At 27.1% G+C, this 19,976-nt stretch overlaps 2 protein-coding genes across 2 annotated transcripts; both read left to right on the forward strand.

The window, feature by feature from the left end:
• The first annotated feature begins 13,637 nt into the window (after nt 1–13,637).
• On the forward strand, nt 13,638–16,515 carry LOC136075711 (uncharacterized). The gene is made up of 2 exons (XM_065789146.1): nt 13,638–13,839; nt 15,614–16,515. Exons 1-2 carry the CDS (start codon nt 13,638–13,640, stop codon nt 16,513–16,515), a joined length of 1,104 nt encoding a protein of 367 aa, XP_065645218.1.
• Nucleotides 16,516–17,162: 647 nt separating this feature from the next.
• On the forward strand, nt 17,163–19,244 carry LOC136075712 (uncharacterized). The gene has a single exon (XM_065789147.1). It carries the CDS (start codon nt 17,163–17,165, stop codon nt 19,242–19,244), a length of 2,082 nt encoding a protein of 693 aa, XP_065645219.1.
• The last annotated feature ends 732 nt before the right edge of the window (nt 19,245–19,976 follow it).

A 19,976-nucleotide genomic window follows, 5' to 3' on the forward strand; every position in this document is an offset into this window, starting at 1 on the left:
AATCTGGGGCAAAGCGAGACACCGGGGCAAAGTGAGACATTTAGGTTATCTAGCTTTGTACATAATTTTTTTGAAATGATTCAGTAATTTTGTTTTATTATATTTAAAATTTCATGTTTTTTTTATATTTTGAAGTAAGTTCCATCAGTTTTTTCATATAATATTACATAGAAAGGTGGGTTTAAAGCTTATGAGTTGCGTCAAATTGATTGAAAAATCAACATTAATTTTTTTTTCTTTTGTGGAAAAAATCCACGTACGCTGCCATTTTTTACCACAAAACAAACATAATTTTTAGTTTGTGATCATTTATTTGTTATCTTTCAGCCACCATTCTCCTTTTTTATGTCAGATTATTTTGTTTCAAAGATATTTAAGAAATATATAACTTCACATTTAAGGGGAAAGTGCGACAGCGCTAATTACGGAAAAAGATCGTCAAAATAAACGTTTAGGATAGCAAGTTTATAAACTTAAAAAATTGTCAAAGTAAGCGTTTACGATATCATCATTTTATGAAAGAATTTTATCTAAAAGTAAAACATAATTTTATTAGAAACTTTAAAAGAGTATAACATAACTTTGTTTTCATTTAGTGACCAAAAATTTTTAAACGAGAAACTACAAGAGAAAAACCAATCATGAAAAATGCTATTACAGCAGTGAGGTTGAAGCAGATGTCTTTGAGAGAAGCTTGTAAAAACTTTAGTGTGCAAAAAGATTTACTACATCGACGTGTTAAAAAGGCTTCACTTGAACGTAGTTTACCTACTAATTTACTTGGAAGGTTTAGAAAAGTGCTTTCTGATAACCAAGAACAAGATCTAAATAAGTATATTATAGATATAGACTATTCATTTTATGTTCTCTCAATGATGGATATTAGATTGATAGTATTTGAGTTATGCAAAAAAAATTTAATTCCAAATCCTTTTAACAAAAAAAGTAAATTAGCAGGAGAAGATTTGTGCAAGACTTTTTTAAATGCCATCCTGATTTATCACTAAGAAAACAAGAAGCAATTTCTATAAACAGAGTGTTTGGTTTGAACGAAAATAATATTAAAATCTAATTTAGTAATTTAGAGAAATTGTTGGATAAATATCACTTTGAGCCACATCATCCACAGGAAAACGGTTTCATCAGTGACAAGTGAGAAAAAAGGAGTCATAACAACAATTTTATGTGCATGTAATTCTGTTGGTCATTATGTACCACCCATGATGATATTTAGACGCAAAAAAAAGAAATTGTTACTCACAGATAATGTTCCAGTTGGAACTATTCAAGGATGCTCATAAAATGGCTGGGTTAATACTGATTTATTTCTTGAATGTATACAACATTTTGTTAAACATGTATGATGCACCTTGATCAACAAAGTTTTACTTATATTTGACAGTCGTTCTCATACCAAAAGTTTAAAACTTAAAGTATATGCTCGTGACAATGGATTGTTTTTGCTATCGCTACCACCACACACAACTCATAAACTTCAGCCATTGGACCGTGGATTATTTAAGCCTTTGAAAGCCTTTTTTAATCACGCACGAATGCTTTGATGTAACAATGGGAAGTTATGACGGAGTAGAAATTTACGAATTTGTAGGTTTATATATTTTAAATACCCTAGCTAAAATAATCCTAATTAATCAATTAGGTCTTTATCGCGACGACGGTTTAATAATAATGCATAAAAAATCAGGGCCACAACTCGATAAAATTAGAAAAGATATTATTAAAGTTTTTAAAAACATTGGCTTCCAAATTGAAATAAACATAAATTTAAAAATAGTAAATTTTCTTGATGTCACACTTAACCTCTCAGAAAGTTCCTATAAGCCCTACAAAAAGCCTATTGACGAATTATTGTATATTAATGTGAATTCGAACCATTCCCTTCAAATTCTAAAACAAATTCCAATTTCAATTAACAATAGGCTAAACCAAAACTCTTCTAATGAAAATATTTTTAGAAATAGAAACATAATTTGGTTCAACGCGCCGTACAGCAAAAATGTTTCAACAATTATAGGTAAAATTTTTCTAAAATTAGTAGACAAACATTTTCCTCCCTCTAACAAATTACATAAGATTTTTAACAGAAATACCATTAAAGTAAGTTATAGTTGTACAAAAAATTTAGAAAGAATTATAAAAGGCCGCAACCACGCGTTAAAAGTTTAGAAAGAATTATAAAAGGCCAACCACAAACAATCGTTTAAACACAAAAAATATTCAAAAGAGACTATGCCGTCAAAATATATTTAGGATTTAAAAGAAAAAAATAAAAATTTTAATTTACAATGCTCTATTCTAAAATCTGCCCTTGCCTATAATAACATTTCCAAAAAAAGTATACTATGTTTGCAAGAAAAGTTTGAAATAATTACTCATTTAAATCAGGAAAATTTATTAAATAAAAATCTGAATTAATTTCTAAATGTAGCACGAAAATAAATACCTCTTGAAAAATTATAAAAACAAATGACCAAATTGAACTATCCCAATTCCAAAGAAATTTATTTAATAATTACTTTCTGTAACTTCCCGTTAACCAAAAAAAAAATATTAATTAAAATTTTTTTATAATAATTTATATCTTCCTGTAAAATATTTTTTTCTATAAATTAAATTTTTTTTGAGATTTAGTAATTCTTTTTGATGATCCAGCAATGGTGAAACTTCAAATTGAAGAAAAAAGTTAGATAAGTGTTTTTTACAAATTTTTATATATACATATATATATATATATATATATATATATATATATATATATATATATATATATATATATATATATATATATATATATATATATATATATATATATATATATATATATATATATATATATATATATATATATATATATATATATATATATTGCTGTTGTATGATTAAGTATTAAAAATACTAAACTCTTGATTGTTGTAAAGTGCTCAATATTTAAGAAAATATATATTTTTTCAAAAACAGAGCGTTTTATAATAAAATTTTAGAAAAAACAACTTTTAATGGAACTTAAAGTTTCATACCTATCGGCAATCATCAGCCATGAAGTACAAAATCAAAAATATAAAAAACCGTTTAAAAATTACAAACTGCGGTAGAATGAGTTTTGACCACTGATCTCAAAATATAACTGGATAGCTGGTTCTATTGTTTTTTCCGAAAAAAGTTGAAGCTAAAATTGGCCTCCCAAGATGGCGGCGATTTTAGTTCCTAGCGGTGAAACCGATATACATTTTAAATGGCTATATCAAATTACAAAAAAAAAATAATTAAATAAGCTTATAAGTTTGTTAAAAATAAAAGAAATTTTATAAATATTAGAGAAAAAAAGAAATTATTTTTTTGTATAATTGAACTTATTAATAAATGGCATTTACTAAAAAATTATAAGCCTTATAGTTTTTAGTTCCCAATGCTGTATGCTAGAAGGTTAATGACATAACAGTATGATAAACGGCAATAATTTCTACCCTCTATATTCTCTACATGAATTGTTAACTGAGTGCTGTGAGTATACAAAAACTTAGGGGTTCCTTCTAGAATTATATTATACTTGAATTCTATTATTGCATAAACTATTTGAATAAAATATTATTAAGTGTCACTTATACTGGTAAAAAAAACCCTAGCTACAAAGAATAAGATCACCTTTTTCAAAATCAATTAATAAAGGAAATGACCATACTTCATCAGGTTCGTTATCATACTTAACAAGGTATGTAGTTCTTCTACCGTTTAATTGATCAATTTGAACCACTTGCGCACGTTCCCAAGATACTTTAAGAGCATCTTCTTCACTAACACGATGTTGTATAGAAAAACCTACAAAATCAGATGGATTGTTAATAAATTTTGATAAGGAGTGCTTTTTTTGTTGCTCTATTAGTTTGTTTAGTCTTGCATCCTGAATTTTTTCCATTAATTCTTTTTTTTTTGCACGGACTTCATTGCTGAAGTCCGTGCAATAATACCTAATGCACGGACTTCAGCAATGAATACAAGATTTGTGATATCTTCCTTAATTGCTTTTAATAAATTATTAGGGTTAGGCCAAGCATTAAGAAATTCGGTTATAGAATCCTTATGATAGTATAGGGCAGCTGCATTGTAATACAAAATATTAAATCGATTTCCAATAAATGGAACAAAATAAGATTTATTGTTACGAGAGGAAAGAAAAGAATTAAACCATGATGCAACACCAGCTTCCTCACTACCCCTTGAATGAAATGCCTTACATGTAGTACGAACTAACCGTACAGCACCACATTCTTTACCACTAAAAGCAAAAACAGTTTCAAAATCATTTTGAAGCAGAATTTTTTCAAAAGAATTTAAAACTTTATCAGTTTCAGAAGCAAAATTAGCAAGCAAATGAAGTTTACAGAAAAAATTACTCATGTCCTTCATATTGTCTTTGACGTTTGAGGAAAGAAAATCCCAGTTACTAATTGCAATAGGCAAAAGTTTTTCCCTTAATGTTTTTAACTGTGAGTTAAAAAGAGGATTAACCGAAGAAAGATCAGACATTGTTGATTTTATTGATGTTATTAGTTTAGCAAAATTAATCTCTTTTTCAGTAGCTGAGTTGCTAACAACGTCACAAATGTCATCTACTATATTAGTAAAGTTTTGCAAAACAGTTGCTGCATCTTTGCCAACCACTTCTGACTGACCAAAAGATAAAGTTTTCCTACTAGTTGTAGTAATTTGAAAGTTTTGATAATGCTTATGGTATTTCTGAGTACCATCACCATGCAAACAATTGCCTATATTAGAGTTTTTATTTATCAAATTATTTTCAAGCATTGCTTCCGCAACTTGAAATTGACCTAAAATTGAAGCTTCCTGCATTAACCTACATTTTACAGCGGCTGATAGCAGTCTAGATATGTTCTTTTTGGCTAGTTTGTTTAAAACTACTTTTATGACTTCGTTGACACTATTCATACTCACGTTCATTGAAAGAAGTTTCATTATTGTTTCTCGAATGTCATCACTGTATCTGCCATCTTCAAATGTTATTACTTCGTTATCATCCAGCAAAGAAACCAATTTTTGAAGTTCTAGATTCTCCTCTTTTAAAATGTTTCTTACTATATAACGAAACACCTTCCTTCTCTAAACTTATAACACCTTTCATATTGTTGTCATTAATATAGTTGGTTTTATTTTGCAAAATAACTTTTAAATTACTCACTTTTTTTTGCAGCTTTATTTTTTCGTTTTTTAATTCAGAAATGTTTATGTCTGAGTTTTCAAGAATTGAATTAATATCTGTTATTTTATTTTTTAATTGCAATATTATTTTTTTTTCTTCATTTTTTAACGAATTTATTTTATTCTTTTTTATTTCCAGCTGAGTATCACGATATTTTATTTTTTTATTCAAATTTCTAACATTAAATGATTCTTTTTTTGACTTTAATAGCTCTAATTTGTTTTCGATATTATTAAGCTTTTCTTCTTTTTCACAATAACACTTTTTAATAAAGTTTAATTCAGCTTCTATTAGAGAGTTTTTTGAAATAAGTATTTTTAGATTGTTGGACATATCTTCAAAATCTTTTAGATGTGTAAAATAATCCATTTGTAAATCCATCATAGATTCCATTTTCCTTTTTAAAAATTTATTTTCTTTTTTAAGCATTTTGTTTTCGCTTATCAGTATTGTTTCTTTAAGAATTTTGGATGCATTCACTGTATTATCAGAAAAATTTGCCACAGGTGGAAAAAAGGCTTTACCTAATAACAATGCTAATTTTTTATTTTTTCGTTGTTTCTTTAATTTTCCAATGGTGTCAACTAATCTATTTATTTTTTTGGCTAAAGCTTTTTTGCAGCAGAACAGTTCAACTTTAAAATCCACACAATATCTACAATATATTGCATCATAAGATGTATCTTTTAAAGCCAAATACCAATCATAAATACTTTCATTTATCATTTTATCTAAATAAATAAAGATTTTCCAGTCATCAATTCGAAAAAATATATAAACATATAAATATATTATTTTAAGTCTTTTACTTATTATATATATATATATATATATATATATATATATATATATATATATATATATATATATATATATATATATATATATAAACTTAAAAACTAAGTAAATTGTATAAAAAGAAAATTGTAAGTTACAAATAAGACTTACTGATAAATTGCTGTGATTCAATTACCAAATGGTTAGCAAAAACCACATTAACAACACAAAACAAACTCACTTTAGAATACCTTTAGTAAAAATTTATAATAAAATCTCAGCTATATAAAATATTGAATTCAACAGGTCCAAAATTCTTTAGTCAAGTAAAAGAAGAAACGGCAAATTTACCAAAAATATTTAAAGACGGGGGAAATTATAATAATCTTTACTTAGAAAACAAAAAACCCACCCTATAAGACTACAAAAAAAAAAAAAAAAAACTTATTCACTTAATAAATAAATAGTTGCAGAATTTGTTTTTACGTGGGGACAAAAGAATTATTTTAACTTACTTGTATTTTAACAAAACTGAAAGATTTAAAACTAAATAATTTTATCAATTCTAAACCAAAACGTCGTCCCCAAACAAATTATTGTAGTACAACCTTTTCTAAAAAAAATAACATCTACATGTACGTATATACTATTTATTTTCATGGGTGGGTTTTTATTCTTCAACACCTACATAAAATCATTTCTGGCGTTTTTTGGACGAAGTTTTTCAAAAATATATTAACGATTTTTTTCCGCGATAAAATGTCACGTGACAAAACTCCCTAATCAAATAGAATATTATTAAACGCTGTAAATCATACAATCCTGCGTCAAAAATTTGTAAGTTTTGTTTAAATGAGAAATTCGCAATATTATTTTACAAAGGAAACAATCTGCTAAACAAAAGAGGCGAATTAATTTCTAAATGCAGACACAAAAATAAATTTCTCCTTTCATTATTTGATAGCGGAGATTAGTTTTCCATTACGACTTCTTGTAATATAACGTCAGAACTCATTCTACCGCAATTTGTAATTTTTAAACGGCTTTTTATATTTTTGATTTTGTACTTCATGGCTGATGATTGCCGGTAGGCATGAAACTTAAAGTTCCATGTAAAGTTGTTTTTCTAAAATTTTATTATTATTATATATATATATATATATATATATATATATATATATATATATATATATATATATATATATATATATACATATATATATATATATATATATATATATATATATATATATATATATATATATATATATATATATATATATATATATATATATATATATATATATATATATATATATATATATATTTATATATATATATATATACATATATATATATATATATATTTATATATATATATATATATATATACATGTATATATATATACATATACAGATATATATATATATATATATATATATATATATATATATATATATATATATATATATATATATATACATACATATAGTAAACAATGTTAGTGTATTTTACAAATAGAGTGCTCAATGTTCTTAAAAAACAGAGCAATAATAAATAAGTAATATATATATATATACATATACATATATATATATATATATATATATATATATATATATATATATATATATATATATATATATATATATATATATATATATATATACATATATATTTAAACAACTTTAAAATGGATTCTACAAAGTAGATTGCTCAATGTTCTAAAAAAAAATCAATTTTAAATAAGTAGAAAATCATTTAAAAAAAAAAAAAATTATTTATGCGATTTTTATATATATATCTATATATATATTTATGTATGTGTGTATATATATAAATATATATATATATATATATATATATATATATTATATATATATATATATATATATATATATATATATATATATATATATATATATATATATATATATATATATATATATACATATATATATATATATATATATATATATATACATATATATATATATATATATATATATATATATACATATATATATATATACATATATATATATATATATATATATATATATACATATATATATATATATATATATATATATATATATATATATATATACATATATATATATATATATATATATATATATATATATATATATATATATATATATATATATATATATATATATATATATATATATATATATACATACATATAGTAAACAATGTTAGTGTATTTTACAAATAGAGTGCTCAATGTTCTTAAAAAGAGCAATAATAAATAAGTAATATATATATATATACATATACATATATATATATATATATATATATATATATATATATTTATATATATATATATATATATATATATATATATATATATATATATATATATATATATACATATATATTTAAACAACTTTAAAATGGATTCTACAAAGTAGATTGCTCAATGTTCTAAAAAAAAACAATTTTAAATAAGTAGAAAATCATTTAAAAAAAAAAAAAATTATTTATGCGATTTTTATATATATATCTATATATATATTTATGTATGTGTGTATATATATAAATATATATATATATATATATATATATATATATATATATATATATATATATATATATATATATATATATATATATATATATATATGAGCAATTATAAATTAGTAGAAAATCACTTAACAAAAATTTTTCTCGTTTTACGCTGTGTTTCATCAATAAAGACTCATTAGAAATGAAAGATCAAATTAATAAAACTTCAATTTATACCAAAAATTAAATTACAGGAAGTCGCAAAAGTCTTAACTACTGTAAATATTCACACATTTGTTGAATTTGCTTGAATAGACATTCTTGAATTTGTTGAATAAACATTCTTGGTTTGCGAGTGTAATTATTTCAAATTTTTCTTGAAGGCATAACGGGTGATGCGGAAGTTATCGGACAAATCCTAATTTCATTATTTGAGAAGACTCCAAAATGCACTATAGAACAACAAATAAAGGCAAAGAAAATAAGCAGGAAACTAGTTAACCAACTCTATAACACAAAATCGCTTCTAGTCATCGATGACGAAAAATACTTTTGTTTTGCAGGGGACCACATGCCTGGAAATTCTGGATGCTACACAAACAACAAAAAGACATGCCCAGAAAGTGATTGCTTTATAGGAAAAGAGAAATTTCCAAAAAAATGATTAATGTGGATAGCCATATCTGACCGTGGTATGTCCGAGCCATTGTTTCGCACTTCCAAGGCTGTAGCGATCAATTCATCAATCTATATTAATAAATGTTTAGAAAAACAACTTTTTCCATTTATTCACAATTATCATGGAGACTTTAACTATTTATTTTGGCCAGATTCAGCAAGTTCTCATTATTCTAAAGATTCTCTAAATTGGATGGACCAATATGTCTATTACGTTGATAAAGAATCCAATCCCCAAATGTGGCTCAATCACGACCAATTGAAAATTTTGGGGTACATTTGGCACAGAAGGTTTACGAGGGAGATTGGCAAGCTTCAACAGAGCAAGTTTTGATTGATCGCATTAAACTAAAACTACAAGAAATTGATTTAAACTTTTTACAGTCGCATATGAAAGGCGTCAGAGCAAAATTGAGATCAATTGCAGATGGTGGTGTTTTTTCATATAAAAAATAATATATTTTTATTAAAAGATAAATGCTTTATTTTAAAAAAATATAATAGTAGTTTGTTTTATTATTTATAAATAAGTTATTGACGTTTTTATTTTGTCCGATAACTTCCGCATCACCCGTTAGTATACATTTTTTGTAAATATTGTTATATGCAGGCGCTGTTTAAAGGATGGACCAATTCAGTACAAAATCATCAATATTTTTATCTTTTAATTCCCGTATATATTTTGACAGCATGGTGTCTTTTGAATACTTTTTATTTTTAAAAGATTGCTTATGATTGGCAAAACGTTTTTTCCATTCACCCTCTGTTATGCCAATATATTGTTTATCAGGTACATTTTTAGAGGACACAACACATTTATATATCACATTTTTTGATAAACAATTTCCACTCTTAGGACAATTGTTTTTTTGTTTACAATTACAATTTTGTGTAGTTTATTCATTTAGGGTTTCTTTTTCGTTTAATAAAGCATTATTGTGACCTTTTATAATTCTTTCCGTAATTTTTGTACAACTGTAGCTAACTTTAATTGTATTTTGATTAAAAGTTTTATATAGTTTATTAGAGGGCGGGAAATCCTTATCAACCAATTTTAATAACACTTTTCCTATGTTTGTGGAAACTTTTTTGCCGTATGGGGGGTTGAATCAAATTTAATTAATTTGATCTTTCATTTCTGATGTGTCTTTATTAACCATGAGCGAGATCTCGACTCGTTCTCGTTTCTCGTGAGAAATGGGACTTCTCGTGAGAAACGAGAAATAGAAAATTCTCGCGAGAAGTAGAACGAGACTTGAATATTATATTATTTTCCAACTTAAAAGTTTTTATAATTTAAAAAATGCCTAATAATTTGTTTTTTTAATTATGTAATATTTTGACTCCGTGATTTTAATAAATCTAATTACAAATTTAATTTGTTTTTGACAAAAACAAATTAAATTTTTAATTAGATTTTTAATAAGATTTTTTAATTAGATTTTTTTTTTAAATCTAATTAAAAAATATTACTTAGATTTTAAATATTTTTAATTAGATTTTAAATACAAAAACTTTTTGTATAAAATAGTGCACTTTCGACTTAATTTCATTAGATTACCAGTGGAATTTAACTTGACACATATTGTTCATATTGAAAAGAAATATTCTTGCCTCATTTCAACGATCAAAAATGTCACCAAGAAAAACAAAATCTGGAGATATTTTCAAAAAACAAGTGACGGTGCTGAATGCAAGGCGTGCAAAAAGTCTTTGAAAACTAAAGATGGAAACACAAGCGGACTTCATCGTCACCTCGAAAAAAAACACAACCAAGATTACGTTAAGTATTCTGAAAAAACTGACGACTCTCTTCTTCCTCCTCCTAAGAAGAAACAACGAACCACGGTCGAAATGCTTGAAACAAAGTTCAAATATGACAAAGACAATTCCATTCAAAAACAGTTTGACTCTGCAATGCTAGATTACTTTTGCACTGATCTGGCATCCTTTTCAGCAGTCGAAGGAAGAGGTTTCAAGAAATTGTTTGACATTGCAAACCCTAAACTGAGCCTTCATCACAGAACAACATATTCAAGAAAGCTTTCAATTCGGTCAAGCAAAGTTCGAGCTGGAATGAAGAGCATAATAACGGAGATTATGCCAAATCTAAAAAGTGCTGCATTTACTTCTGACCTTTGGACTTCTAGAGCTCAGGACAGCTACATCTCTTGGACTTTTCATGCTATTGACAAAAATTGGAGACTACATCACTGGACACCCCAAGTCCAACAGTTCCCAGGCAGACACACAGGTATCTTAATTGAAGGAAAGCTGGATTCTTACTTAGAAGAACTAAATTTGCCTGCTGATTTGCCAATGTACTGCGTGAACGACCAGGCAAGAAACATGAAATTTGCAGTCAAATTGTCAAAGCGCCTTGACCAATACTTGTGCAACAATCATATTTTGCAATGTGCAGTTCGAGACTCATTTGGAATGACTGCTCGAATGGATGATGCGTTGCAAACATGCAAAGATTTGGCTTCTTTAACTCACCAGTCAACAGTTGCAGCTGAGTTGCTTGAATCAGAATCAGACGCTCAAGGAATCAATTTTAGACAGTTACGCCAATCTGTTGACACAAGATGGAATAGTGAACTGGATTGCATGGCTTCTGTCCTACATTTAAAGAGTGCAATTATCAGCTTGAAGATATTTTTTCTTCAAAGACCATCAGTGCATCACAGTGGAAATCAATTGAGGGAGCTGTAGAAATTTTGGCACTACTTAGAGAAGCTACGGAAACGTGGTCGGCTGAGTCTATTCCAACAATTAACACTGTCGCTGATTCTCTTTATCTCTCTAATCCATGACAATAATGATCAATTTATTGAGACGGATGGAAAAAATGGCTCCGGTGTCTTGTATACAAAAAACTTGAAAAGCTGCATTAAGAAAAGATTTCCTCTTTGTCACACTGGAAACTTATTGAGTGCTGCAGCAAACTACTTAAATCCTGCTTTAAATGGACTTCACTTGAAGCTCTTCAAAAAATTTCAAACAACAAAAGAATGGTTAGCCTCACAGGTTAAGGATAATGTTGAGTGCCAACCTGTTGCCAGAGTCCTTTCAGCAGATTTGTCTCCTAATTCAAAACTGAAGCGCAGGTTAAACGTCAGACTTGAAACACAAGAGCCAACATCTGAACTGAATCCTATTTTGAGCGAAATGTGCCAGTATGAATATCTTCCTGATGCCAAAAAAGACTTTCCGATTCTTGATTGGTGGAAATTGCATTTAAATACATTGCCAGAACTCTCTTCATTAGCTAGACAAATTTTAGCTATTCCAGCAAGTTCAACTAAACCAGAGAGAGTTTTTTAGCTCAGGTGAAAATGTCGTCCGATCATCCAGACACAACTTACACCCAGTAAAAGTAGAACAAATCATCTTAATCAGAGAAAACATTGTCTTGTTGGAAAAGTTTGGCAAAAAAATTCTGAATTAATATTTGAAAAACTTGTTTACATTAGACAAATGTCATTTGTGTCTATTTGTCAAAACCATGTTTACATTTTTTTTTTTAATTTAATTTTTTATTTTGATAAATTTGTTTTCAAAAATCGTTAAATTTCTCGTCTCGTTCTCCGTCTCACAAGAAGTACTAACTTCTCGTCTCGGTCTCGTCTCGGTTTGAAAAAACCTAGTCTCTCTCATGGTTAATCTTTATTGATGAAACACAGTGTAAAATTAAAAACTTTTTGTTAAGTGATTTTCTACTAATTTATAATTGCTCTGTTCTTTTAAGAAAATTGAGCACTCTATTTTGTAGAATATCTTTTAAAATGTTTAATTATATATATTAGGCTCCTTATTAACATTTGTTGAGCACTCTTAATTGTATTTTAACATTCCGTGTAAATATAAAAACTAAATTTTACTTCTTTGAAAAATATACCTATACTAGATGAAAAAAGTTATACTATTTCTTTGATTGAAAAAGTTGAGCATTTTATTAAAAGAATTTGTTGGAAGGCCCATTTTTTTTAAAAATTAAATACAAACAGAGATAATGTATTTATACCTGATTTAGTAAATTTTGAAAATGACCTTTTGCATTTAATTAAAACAATAAAGTTTCGCCCTATAAAAAACGAATTTCAAACGGAATTAAAGTTAGATGTTAAAAAAATTAAATCAAACCCTAAAATTTTGATTTTTGCTGATAAAACAAATAACATTAACCAATTCACAACAGATAACATGAAAGAAATTTTAAGCGACAATATTATTTGTTCTTATGAAAAAGCCCCTAAAAGTTTGGAAAACGCAATTAATTTAGAAGCACAAAGTATTGCTAAAAAAATAAACCTTAATAACTGAATCAAATCAACTGCCCCTGCCCAAGCCTTCGTAATACTATAAGACCATAAACCAAAATTTCAAAACAAACTTCGTTGTAGATTAATGGTTCCCTCAAAAAGTGAGATGGGACATGTAAGCAAAATTAAATTAGACAAAATTATTAATATTCTTAGAAATAAATTAAATTTGCAACAATGGAAAAATACCATTGATGTTATAAATTGGTTCTCCATAATCGAAAATAAAAATGACTGTACATTTATTCAATTCGATATCAATGATTTTTACCCTTCAATAACTGCAGGTATTTTAGACAAAACAATTTGCAAAAAGCCACACAGTTATTCTTAAAGAAACAATCCGTATAATAAAATATTGTAGGAAAACCTTACTCTATTTTAATATGGAAACTTGGAAAACGAAAAACATACATGACTGCTTTGATGTAACAATAGGCAGTTATGACGGAGCAGAGATTTTGTTGACTATACGTGTATAGTCAACAAAATCTCTGCTCACGTATATGTGAATTTGTTGGACTATACATATTAGATTTATTAATTAAAATAATCAATATAAATGATTTAGGCCTTTATCGAGACGATGATTTATTAGTAATACTTAAAAGATCTGGTCCCCAGCTCGATAAAATTAGAATTGATATTATAAAAATTCTTAAAAATATTGGCTTTCAAATCAAAACAAACATAAATTTAAAATTGGGAACTTTCTTGATGTCACATTTAACCTCTCTGAAAATTCATATAAGCTTTTCAAAAAACCAAACGATGAATTATTGTATATTAATATTAACTCTAATCATCCACCCCAAATTTTAAAATAAAACCCGATTTCAATTAATAACAGATTACACCAAAACTCATCTAATGAAAATGTATTTAATTCCTCTAAACGAATATTTGAAGATGCCCTAAAAAAAAGTGGTTTTTAAAATTCCGAACTATAATTTGACCCTGAAAAAAAGAATACAAAAAAACGTAATAAAACTAGAAATGTAATTTAGTACAACCCTCCATATAGCCAAAATGTTTCCACTATCATAGGAAAAGTGTTCTTAAAATTGGTCGATAAACATTTCCCCGCCCTCTAATAAATTACATAAAATTTTTAATCGAAATACAATTTGAGTTAGCTACAGTTGCACTAAAAATATGGAAAGAATTATAAAAGGTCACAATAATGCTTGTTAAGCAAAAAAGAAATCCTAAATAAAAAGAATGCAGAAAGTTGTAATTGTAAACAAAAAAACAATTGTCCAATGAGTGGAAGTTGTTTATCAAAAAATGTGGTATATAAATGTGTTGTTTCCTCCAAGAATGTACCTGATAAACAATATATTGGCATAACAGAGGATGAATGTAAAAAACGTTTTGCCAATCATAAGAAATCTTTTAAAAATAAAAAGAATTCAAAAGACACCATGCTGTCAAAATTTATATGGGAGTTAAAAGATAAAAATATTGATGATTTTATACGGAATAGGTCCAACCTTAAAACAGCGCCAGCATATAACAATATTTCCAAAAAATGCATTCTATGCCTTCAAGAAAAATTTGAAATAATTACACACGCAAACCAATAAAGTTTATTAAAAAAATCTGAATTAATTTCTAAATGCAGGCACGAAAATGAGTTTCTCCTTAAAAACTATAAAAATAAATGAGCTCACATAATAGTTACATAAAGTCTCTAAAAAAGTAATCATTTCCAAGGAATTCTTTTTATAAAAGAATTCCTTGGAAATGATTACTTTTTTAGAGACTTAATGTAACTCTTTTTAATTAACTTTTGTGTCAGCAAATCCAACAAATCCAACAAATATGTCAAAATTTACAGTAGTTAAGACATTTGCGACTTCCCGTAATTTAATTTTTGGTATAAATTGAAGTTTTATTAATTTGATCTTTCATTTCTGATGAGTCTTTATTGATGAAACACAGTGTAAAATGAGAAAAATTTTTGTTAAGTGATTTTCTACTAATTTATATGCATATACAATATATATATATATATATATAATTATTATATATATAATTATTAGTTGTTAAATGAACAAGATCCAGCAATAAAATATACTTCAGAAAAAGAAAACAATAAAAAGAAATTAAACTTCTTGGATATAACTGTAACCAATACTAATAACTCATACTATAACTTCAAAATCCATAGAAAGTCGGCTATCACTAATATACAAATAAAACCTACATCAAACGTTAATCCAAAAATAGTTATGGGTGTTTTTAAAGGTTTTTTATCTCGTGCCGTTAAAATTTGTTCCAAAAAATATCTTGATGATGAAATACAGTTTTTAATAAATATGTTTGCAGAAAATGGACACGATAGATTAAAGCTTGAAACAACTGCTAAGAACTATATTCAGAAAAGAATCAACCTTTCTAAAATAAATTATAATAAAACAGAAACATTTAAATATACAGTTAAACTTCCATGGCTCCCAAGAATAGGTCCAAAACTAAGAAAAGAACTTAAACCTTACAACGTCAGAATAATATTTACTACACCACCTACGTTAAAAAACATCTTATGCAACAACAAGTCTAAGTTAATTCCAAATAGCAATCCCGGTGTCTACAAACTCACATGCTCTTGTGGCAGTATATACATAGGCGAAACAAAAAAGAAGATTTTAACGAGATGCATTGAACATCAAAAAAACTATTTAAAAGGTAAATGGGATGCATCTGGTGCAACCGAACATGGTCGAGAATGTAATGGCATGTTTGATTGGTCAAATCCGAAAACTCTAGCAATAAAATCAGAGTACGATCAACGCAAAGTTAGAGAATCACTTGAAATTAATTACGCCTCAACATACCAAGAAATAAAAAATGCTCCAATACTTCTGAACCGTGACAATGGCATTAAAATTTCTACAAACAGTTGGAGACCTCTGTTTCAAAAAATTATACAAAAAAAGGAGCCAAATAATATTTGCTAGTTTTATATTTACGTTATTATGTAATCATTTATGGCTTCTTTTTAATGTCTTCTTTGACGTTTTTAAGTAATATTTGTAACGGTTTTTTGTATTATATTTTACGTCTGATGACGATCTGTGCAAAAGCAGATCGAAATATTACGAAGAATAAATTTAGTTTGTACGCAGCTGTTTTTTATGCTTTATATTCAAAAATATATATATATATATTCACGTACAACAAGATATGACATTGAAACATTTTATAACTAATTCCTACAGCAAGGAGATATATAATTCGACAGTAAAACTTCAAGAACAAAAAATTAGAAATGCAATATCGAAAAACCAATTAATCTTTCTTCAAAGGTGCGTTTCCAATCATATAATTCCACCATCATTAAAAGTAAGATCACCAATTAAATCGAAAAAAGCAGAAAATATTACTAAACAATATCAAAGAAATTTATTGATACACGCCCGAAACGAAAGCAAAATATAGATTTTTTACAAGTAAGAATGTTATAAAAAATATTTGTTATAATTTAGAAAAAATTTTGACACCTAATCACTATAAAATTATTGAAAATGTTACTGAAAAATCAAAAAACCATCATTATAAAATTACAAAGAAACATTTAAAAGATAAGTTTGAAAAACTTTATAAAATGACTTACAATAAACAAAAACAATCAAACGGATTGAATAAAAATATAGTTAAATCTGGAATCTTAAATTTATCGCAAACTCGGTTAGACACCTCCACAATAAATCTCCTGAATCTTGGACCAAATTTTGCACCGTCGTTTAAAAAGTTGCCTTATATGGAAATTTTAACGCCGATCGAATCTTTTGCTTTACATTTAGAAAAAAAGAGTAAAAAATCTGATGCAGAAAAGATTCGACAAAACGTGAGTAAAATTCTTATTAAAAATATCAAACATAGATTACCCGATAATTTATCAAAAGAACAAAGATTATCTTTAAATAATTTGAAGAAAAAAATGAATGGTTTAGCAGTTTATCCATTTGATAAAGGAACAGGATTTGTACTTATAAACGAAGAGGACGCATTTTATAAATTGGAAGAGGAAATTAAACACTCAGTAACTATCAACTATGACCCGACTCAAACCCTTATGACTAAATTCCAGAAACTATTATGCAGGTTACGAAAACAAAAAAAGTTAGATAACAAGACTTATTTTCAAATGTACCCTTCTGACTGCGTACCTCCACGTTTATATGGGGTCATAAAAGCTCACAAGCCAGAAAAGAACTATCCAATGCGGCCAGTCGTTTCTACTATAGGTACCCCACCATATGGATCATCAGAACATCTTGTAAAAATTATACAACCAACCTTAAACAAAAACAAAACAAGATTATTAAACTCCTCCTCGTTTGTCAACGAAGCAAAATCTTGGTTAATTGATCCAAGTGAAATTCAAGTTTCTTTTGATGTGGTGGCGTTATATCCCTCCATTCCAATTGACAGAGCAATTCCTGTGATTATCGATATTTTAAACAACGATATTGATAATCTTAAAAAAAGAACCAAACTAACTCTTAGTGATATACATGAAATGATCGAACTCTGCCTTAACCAATGTTATTTTTTATACAAAAATGAGATAAGATCTATACCGAATTCGGGACCTATAGGTTTGTCCTTAATGGTCGTAGTTGCCGAAGCGTTTTTACAGCATTTGGAAGCAAAAGCTCTTATTATTGCTGAGGTTGGTCAATTTTCGCCAAAGACTTACAGAAGGTATGTAGATGACAGTCATGCAAGATTCGACTCAATACAAAATCATGATAAGTTTCTGGAGTTGTTAAATGAACAAGATCCAGCAATAAAATATACTTCAGAAAAAGAAAACAATAAAAAGGAATTAAACTTCTTGGATATAACTGTAACCAATACTAATAACTCATACTATAACTTCAAAATCCATAGAAAGTCGGCTATCACTAATATACAAATAAAACCTACATCAAACGTTAATCCAAAAATAGTTATGGGTGTTTTTAAAGGTTTTTTATCTCGTGCCGTTAAAATTTGTTCCAAAAAATATCTTGATGATGAAATACAGTTTTTAATAAATATGTTTGCAGAAAATGGACACGATAGATTAAAGCTTGAAACAACTGCTAAGAACTATATTCAGAAAAGAATCAACCTTTCTAAAATAAATTATAATAAAACAGAAACATTTAAATATACAGTTAAACTTCCATGGCTCCCAAGAATAGGTCCAAAACTAAGAAAAGAACTTAAACCTTACAACGTCAGAATAATATTTACTACACCACCTACGTTAAAAAACATCTTATGCAACAACAAGTCTAAGTTAATTCCAAATAGCAATCCCGGTGTCTACAAACTCACATGCTCTTGTGGCAGTATATACATAGGCGAAACAAAAAAGAAGATTTTAACGAGATGCATTGAACATCAAAAAAACTATTTAAAAGGTAAATGGGATGCATCTGGTGCAACCGAACATGGTCGAGAATGTAATGGCATGTTTGATTGGTCAAATCCGAAAACTCTAGCAATAAAATCAGAGTACGATCAACGCAAAGTTAGAGAATCACTTGAAATTAATTACGCCTCAACATACCAAGAAATAAAAAATGCTCCAATACTTCTGAACCGTGACAATGGCATTAAAATTTCTACAAACAGTTGGAGACCTCTGTTTCAAAAAATTATACAAAAAAAGGAGCCAAATAATATTTGCTAGTTTTATATTTACGTTATTATGTAATCATTTATGGCTTCTTTTTAATGTCTTCTTTGACGTTTTTAAGTAATATTTGTAACGGTTTTTTGTATTATATTTTACGTCTGATGACGATCTGTGCAAAAGCAGATCGAAATATTACGAAGAATAAATTTAGTTTGTACGCAGCTGTTTTTTATGCTTTATATTCAAAAATATATATATATATATTCACGTACAACAAGATATGACATTGAAACATTATATAATTATTATATATAGATTATTATATATAGATTATTATATATAGATTATATATAAATATATTATATATAAATACTGACTCCTTCAAATGTCGCACATATACTAATTTTTAAAAATTTTTTTATGAAATATAGACGATGAACACGAAACAGTTTAAAAAGTAAAAAAACTTACGAAAACTTTATTTACCGGATGTTTTAACGCTTTTTTTTTAAAATTGTTAAGAATAGTTGTCAGGTCAGGTTATCCTGCTACTGGTAACATGTAACCCAGTACAATCTGCTTCATGTCCTGCTGCTTTGTAGGATATGCCCTTTAAGACAAAGACTAGGAGATGCCAACTCCGACTTAAAACACCCCCTGCCTTGGGGCTCTTGGTTGAGTAAAGGCTAGAGATGGTGTCTTAATAAAAATACTCATCTTGTAGAATGCCTTCCAGGCAAAGACTTTAGGGGTAAACAAATTCTATCTGTTGACCAGCCTCGCACA

Source organism: Hydra vulgaris, chromosome 02, assembly GCF_038396675.1.
Source record: "Hydra vulgaris chromosome 02, alternate assembly HydraT2T_AEP".
In the NCBI taxonomy this organism is placed as follows: Eukaryota; Metazoa; Cnidaria; class Hydrozoa; order Anthoathecata; family Hydridae; genus Hydra; species Hydra vulgaris.

What these genes read in the sequence shown, in the direction of transcription:
- LOC136075712 (XM_065789147.1), top strand. Translation starts at nt 17,163, where the DNA reads ATGACTTACAATAAACAAAAACAATCAAACGGATTGAATAAAAATATA.
- LOC136075711 (XM_065789146.1), top strand. Translation starts at nt 13,638, where the DNA reads ATGGTTCCCTCAAAAAGTGAGATGGGACATGTAAGCAAAATTAAATTA. An exon ending in TTACCCTTCAATAACTGCAG is followed by an intron (nt 13,840 to 15,613) that starts GTATTTTAGACA and finishes TAAATGAACAAG; the next exon opens with ATCCAGCAATAAAATATACT.